Source organism: Antrostomus carolinensis, unplaced genomic scaffold (genome assembly GCF_000700745.2).
Source record: "Antrostomus carolinensis isolate BGI_N321 unplaced genomic scaffold, ASM70074v2 scaffold22950, whole genome shotgun sequence".
Taxonomy (NCBI): Eukaryota; Metazoa; Chordata; class Aves; order Caprimulgiformes; family Caprimulgidae; genus Antrostomus; species Antrostomus carolinensis.
In genome coordinates, this window is record NW_010290850.1 from 29158 (window position 1) to 35944 (window position 6787).

Below are 6787 nucleotides of genomic sequence, written 5' to 3' on the forward strand. Positions count from 1 at the left end.
TCAATCTGAGAAATGTCTGTGGCCAATTTTATTGTAGGCACTGTCACAACGAGCTACTCATGGCGCAGCTTGAAGGACACATTGCACTTTTTTATAACCTACCCTTGTGCACCTAGAACGCTAAACGCAGGATACACATCCAGCCTCTGGCTTTTGTATTTGCAAACACTGTGCCCAAGCAAAAGTGAAACAGATGCTGCTCACTAGGGAAGTAAAGAATAAACCAGAAATCCACCCCAAAACACCAGGGAGACAGGTTTTTTGGCTTCTAAAGCTCAAGTGTTTGGCTGTTTAATGGAATGATTAAAATACATTCAGCACTTTTAATTGTCCTTCTGTTTAGCTACACTCTGAATATGGTAACTTTTTTGTCTGGACCAGTTATTACAATTATGAAATCACTGTAAACAGACAAAAATATGACGTATAAGTCCTCGCATCATATTTACTTGCTATACATTTCTGAGCACATTTAATAACCAATCAGCCTTAGTGGTATTAATTTGCAAGGAAAGGGGCCTTTGCCTTCTCCTTGTTGGTGAGGGCTGTAGCAGACGTGCACTGCTGGGTAACACTGACCTTGAGTTGAAAGAAGCCCCAGTTTCCACAAATGGAATTAATTACACCAGATGAGTTAGGGCCAGATCCATCAGCGGCGTGCATCAGCGTGATGCCTCGGAGATCAAAGGAGCTGTGCCAGTTCCTCTCCCTGGAAAGCTACAAAGCTGCTGCACAAGAGAGGGAAGGGAAGCAATGGGCAGAGGAGAGAGAGCCATTTCATGCCAAGACATGCTCCACATGCCATCGTTACTGAATCCAGCATTTACTCTTCATTCCAATTAAAAAACCATCAGATGATTCATCTCTAGCCAGGCTGTTTCCTATCTATTTTCACATTTGGGATAAGGAATTTTCTCAAATGCTTTGAGGATTTGGTTTGGTTTTGTTTTTTTTCCATTTCCCCAACAAACGTGACAAGCTATTGGATGTGCCTGTCTGGCTTCAGAAGCTGGGAAAATTGTTTTTAGGATTAGCAAAGATGTGTTAGTAGCACGGAGTGATCAACAGCTCCTTCTGACAGTTGACTGGCGCCAACGGAGGAGTCAAACAGTCCATTTATTCCAGGGACATTGCTGAGCGTGTAGTTATCACTGCTAATTGTTGATTTAACCCCATTTGCAGTATTTTTACAGAAACCTGAAAATAGCATCTTTTTTTCCTCTTCTAGTTTTGTCCTCCTGCGTATTTTTCTTCCCCCCACTTTTAAAACCAAGAATGAACATAAATGAAACTATTCACTTTAACGTTTATTCCTTATTGTCATCAACCTCATCACCACTGTTGTGGGAACAGCCACATTATTGTGCTCCCTCTGCCGACTGGCTGCCCGCCAGAGGAAAACAAAGCTGGTAGGAATATTCATATCCACTGCTAATATAATTGTAAAACTTCGGTGATGGAGCGGTGGATACAAAATTGGATCTCTCCAAATCTAGAGTTCTTCTGTTACGCTATAAAACTTTGATGATAACAAATGTAGTTAGATGTAGGGCTGGAGCCGTTTTGGTACAGCAGAATTTTGTGGGTATCCTGTGGGATCGCATAGTGACTGTGTCTAGTGATCGTCGGGGAGCACTCTGTCCTCAGAAAGACAGACTTATTTAAGCCTTAATTTGGCCCTTAAAAGGAAAGAGATGTGTTTGCTCACTTCTTGCCCGTGATGCTCTCCCAGGAGGCCGGTACCCAGGGCTTGGAGCCCAGCTTCCTGCTCTCCCCTCCTGCAAACAGCACCTAAACCCACCTCTCCTTTTCCTGGGATTGTTTCTTTCCTTGTTTCATATCAGTTTCCTGTTTTGTTTAAGATCAAGAAACCAGAAATATTTTCTGGTGGATTGAATTTTGGATCTCTTTTTCTCATCTTGAAGAGCAAGCAAAGCAATAAAGTGTTAGCCCAGCACTACCCTTCAAAAATTCCTGTATGTCATGAGAATTCATATTTTGTTGGAAGCTCTCAGGTCTCCTTTTTGCTTAACAAGGGCCAAAACTATATAATGGAGATTTGGAACCCTCCTTGGCCCTAAGATGCTCGCAGAAATTATACTGATGACTCACTAATGTGTTGTATTTTATTACAGCTTAATATGTTGGAATTGAAAAGTTCAAGCCATACATAGTATTGAAGTAATGTAATTACATAATTATATATTATATTATATAATATGATTACCTTGAAATAATGTGATTATATAATATTTATCTATTTTGCTTTTCAAAAATATGCTCTGAAATAAATAAATCACAGAGAGTGCATTAAATGTAGCGTGTTTTGTTGAGGTTTTTTTTTAATTTCCTTTTCTTCCAGGCAACCAGTAACGAAAAACACGTTTCGGCAGTACAGGGTACTGGGGAAAGGTGGCTTTGGGGAGGTGAGTAATTCTAAAAGTTTCTGTTAAGGGTGTTTCTTACTTCTCAGGCACTGAAGGTTACAGGAGCCTGATGCAACAGAAGCTGATGTTCATTAATTGCTGACAATTTTACTTAACCTCTCGTGACACCGTAATCTCAAAAGAACACTTTTGAACAATTATTTTGTGTTCGACTGTTGCATTCACAGTGGAATTAGGGTCACACCCTTATTTGTATGTTACTGATGACTCGAGGTCCCTGGGCAGGCAGCAGAGTCGGAGGAGGCAGGGACAGGCTTTAGCTGAGCAGATTAAAATCTGCACAGACAAAAGGAGGTGGGATAGGAAGCAGGCGGAGGAAAGTGAAATAATTAAACCAATATTCCACAGCAGGTTTGGAAACAGTAGTTGGTTCCCCAGCTGCCCCCGCCTATGCCTTATTCGCTACGCCGCCGTCTCTAACCTTAAAAGGACTAAATCAGATCAGATCATCAGGAATAAAGTGCAGCCCAGACGCAGCGTTTGCTTCGATTTACCCAGCAATTGTTCTCTTTAATTCGCAGGTCTGCGCTTGCCAAGTCCGAGCGACAGGGAAGATGTACGCCTGCAAGAGATTAGAGAAGAAGAGAATAAAAAAGAGGAAAGGCGAATCCATGGCACTAAATGAAAAGCAGATTTTAGAAAAAGTCAATAGTCAGTTTGTAGTGAGTATTGAACTCCCCGGCGCTCCGCTCCCTGCTCACCTGCTGAGCACTGTCTCTTGTTCAATCTGATGTCTCCTCCAACTCCTGCCACAGGAAAGGTGCCAGAAACTGAATCCTTTTGCTCTGCACCTCAGTCCTGCTCCGTGCACCTTTGCCGAGTCTCATTTTAGTCTCTGATCGGTGAGAAATGCACCAGACAAGGTGCCTGTTTCTGCCACGGGAACGTGATGCATTTTACAGCCTTGACTTGCATCAGGGCTGCATCAGGCTGAGCTATTTTTATCCAGCATGATTACCTGAGTTCCCAGTGTTTGGGAGAGAGGAGCTTGCAGGAGACTGAAGGAGATTCAACCCAAATAGATCAGAAGATTGGCTAGTAGGAGCATCTAGCCAGTGACATGGAGCTGGTCTGCCTGATGTAGGGCTTCCCTGAGATCTGCCAGCTCTCATGTCTACTTAAAAACTTCCCTTAGATTTTTTTTTTAAAAGGTGTCATTGTCTCAGCATCTGTCGTGTTCTTTAGACTTATTTTAGGAATCACTGTGAACACGACAGATGCAAGATGTTTACTTACCTCTGGCAGCAGCAAAGACAATGGCACATATTTAACAGTGATGGGTAGCTTTTGGCTTGTCTGATTACCCACCAGAGCCTTGCAGGGGTGATGCTGGTCTTCATGCCTCACTGATGGTCCATTTGACCACAGCAGGACTGGGCTATCTGTTCCTTCCTGGGAACCTACTGAGATGATGGGGTTTTGACAGCTATTCAGCAAAACAGTGCAGCAGGCGGTGTAGATTCCCTTGACTATTAAGATTTCTCATATGTGGAAAAGTATGTCTGGATTTAGTGTGTCCAGCCTGCGAAGCTATCTGAGCATTAACCTTCAGAGTTTCTGATGTTGAGTAGGCTGGATTCAACAAATTAATCTATAAAATCCTAACATCTGATTTTTTCTGTACTTTTAAAATGTATGTTTGCTGTTGTAATAAGGCCCGTATCAAATTCAGTCAATGTATTTTTTTCCTTTTCAAGAGCAAATCTTTAATGATAAGTTAGTGCTTTCTTCTCAGCAGCTAACTGATCTATGACTATGCTACAAATGTTATTCTAGGTCAATTTAGCCTACGCCTATGAAACAAAGGATGCACTGTGTTTAGTTCTGACCATAATGAATGGAGGTGACCTGAAGTTTCATATCTACAACATGGGAAACCCAGGCTTTGAGGAGGAAAGAGCTTTGTTTTATGCAGCAGAGATTCTTTGTGGCTTAGAAGACCTACATAGAGAAAACACTGTGTACAGGTAAGCGCTCTCAAGAGTCTTCAAACATGTTTTTGGGGTTAAAAAGAATTGCCTGCATCCTCCCTAGGCATTGTGGTGCTGTACAGCTTAGATACCTCGGTGCTTTGGCTGAAATTTTGCAGAGCCCTGTACAAATACAGTATGATTCAGTAATCATGGAAGGAAGCAGTTGCTTCACTAAATACATCCTGTCTATATTATACAGAACTGACACAAAGCTCCCCAAACCCTGCCTCAGTGTGTACTGGGTGACATGAGAAAACTATGAAAGTTCCTTTAAAGGGATTTCATTAAGGAATCTAGTTTCTAGTTGGTATAAAATGGAGATCATTCTAGTCAAGCCTCTGTTTTAATTAGATTATATCGCATTAGGGGCTGCAGCATGTCAGATGTGGAAAAAACCTGTCGCCTGTCCTAAGGGGAGCGCAATTAGCACAAGAGGGTGTTTGAGACACAGGACATGGATTTACACTCTAGGACACGACCTAGTTTGATTAGCTAGACTGGCTCGTGATGGTGGCTGTAGTGTGCCAGCCGTGGAAGGAGCCACGTTCAGAGCCGTGGGAGGGAGGTGTCCTGCTGGCAGCATCCCACCCGCCGCGGGTGCAGCCAGCGGGCAGGGCGCGGTGACAGCCAGCCAGCTTCCAGAAGGACAGACTTCAAGTTCTCAGCTTCCCGTCTGGCTTACAGCTCTATACAAGCACTCTTCCAGGGCATCATAAGGTTTAATTGCTGGATAAGCAGGGTGATTGCAGACAGAGTTCTTGTGACTCCATGAGGATTTATTTTTTTTAAATCAATGTAGTTGTAAAGAACATTTAATGTTTGTCTTCATCATCCCAGCTTGTGAAATCTTTATTGCTGGCATTCACAGCAGAAGAGGTCCTGTAAATTGATGAAGGAACTTCCAAGGATGATGATTAATAAGCAATAAGATGCTATTTTTAAAAACAGCCACACTTTAAATCATTTGATATGCCCATGTATAATAAGCATTATGCATATGCTTGTATACATAGAAATTATGATATTGTTGTTCCTTGGAGGAGATCTCTAGCAAACTGCCACTTGGTTGCCTCACTGTGACTCAGAACTTGCTAACTGGCATAAGGAGGACAGACAGATAACATACTGCTTTAGTTGGTGCTGGCCCAAAAATGAGATGTTTTTCCCAAGGAACAAAATGGAATTAAGTGTTTAATGTCAATTGAAAGATCAAATAATGAGTGACATGTCTGGCCTCCCTTTTCTTTAAAAAACATCCTACCACATTAAAAAAAGTTTTAGGAGGTATTATAGTGTTTCTTTAAAAAGCACTAGATCCCAAGCGTACTTTATTGATGAAAATGACTGGTACATTCATAGCATGGCTGGTAAAATGCCAGACTAATGCCACTTTCTAATAAAACAAATTAGATCTGGCCACCTAAAATAGGACACGACTCTGAGAGAAATGGCATCCTACTTCCTTAAGCAGTTGTTTTCATGTTACTCTTAAAAGAGCTGCTAGTTTACACCTCAGATGGCACATTCATTTTGGTGATGAATGATATTATATCCTTGTAGGTGACATTTTCTAGCAGTATTTTAGGAGCATCTGCAGAGACCCCTAATTTGTAATACCACAGTGTGTTTTGGGACCTGTGAGAAGTGCTATATAGGTCAATAAAATATAGCAGCTAAATGCTACCACTTTCTGAAGGTGAATAATTCATCACAAAACACTTATTCCTCAGACTTAATTTCATTTTATATGAACAAAATGCTTCTGAGTAAAACACAGCATCGGAAAATACATCCCCATCTCATGGGCCAGTGACGCACGCTGTGGACGTGACCTGAGAGTACAACCAGGCTCAGATTCAGATTTATCTTGTTCAGAATTCCCTTGCTAAACATGGCACTTATGTTACATTTCTCAACTGCATCATGTTAGTAAAGGTCAATGGGTCGATTGTTCATGGAAAGCAAACATAAAAAGCTGCTGGTTCTCCTCAAATTGATTGTATATATAAATATATATATATATAAAAAAGTATTTACATGTCTATATTATATATAATATATAAAAATTATTTATATATCTACTATAACCATGCCTGGAAGCTGCAGTCAGCATCAAGATGACATTGTCCTAGGCATTACACAAACATAGAGTAAAGCCTTGTCCACTGTGATTAACTGAGATGTTTCTGCTGTCCTGTCCAGCCAAACAATGTACCATCGCCTCTCTCGCATGGGCGCAGCGCCAGCAGTTCATGTTTCAGCATATTGAGGCAAGGCTGGTTTCCATATGGGAAGCTGAACCATTGGGGAGTATCATTACATGTAGCTGCGTCCACTGGGCAGTTTTATTTGTCCTACACGTTTCAG

The 6787-nt window shown here is 41.6% G+C and overlaps 1 protein-coding gene across 1 annotated transcript in view; it reads left to right on the forward strand.

Annotated features, from left to right (window-relative positions):
* LOC104530185 (G protein-coupled receptor kinase 5) overlaps nucleotides 1-6787 on the forward strand; it is a gene marked incomplete at both ends in the record, with an annotated part of 35195 nt that overhangs the window by 23727 nt on the left and 4681 nt on the right. Inside the window, 3 exons of the mRNA XM_010174698.1 lie at nucleotides 2363-2426; nucleotides 2969-3109; nucleotides 4224-4414. Of these exons, the coding sequence (XP_010173000.1) occupies nucleotides 2363-2426; nucleotides 2969-3109; nucleotides 4224-4414 (396 nt within the window). The remainder of the gene's footprint in view (nucleotides 1-2362; nucleotides 2427-2968; nucleotides 3110-4223; nucleotides 4415-6787) is intronic.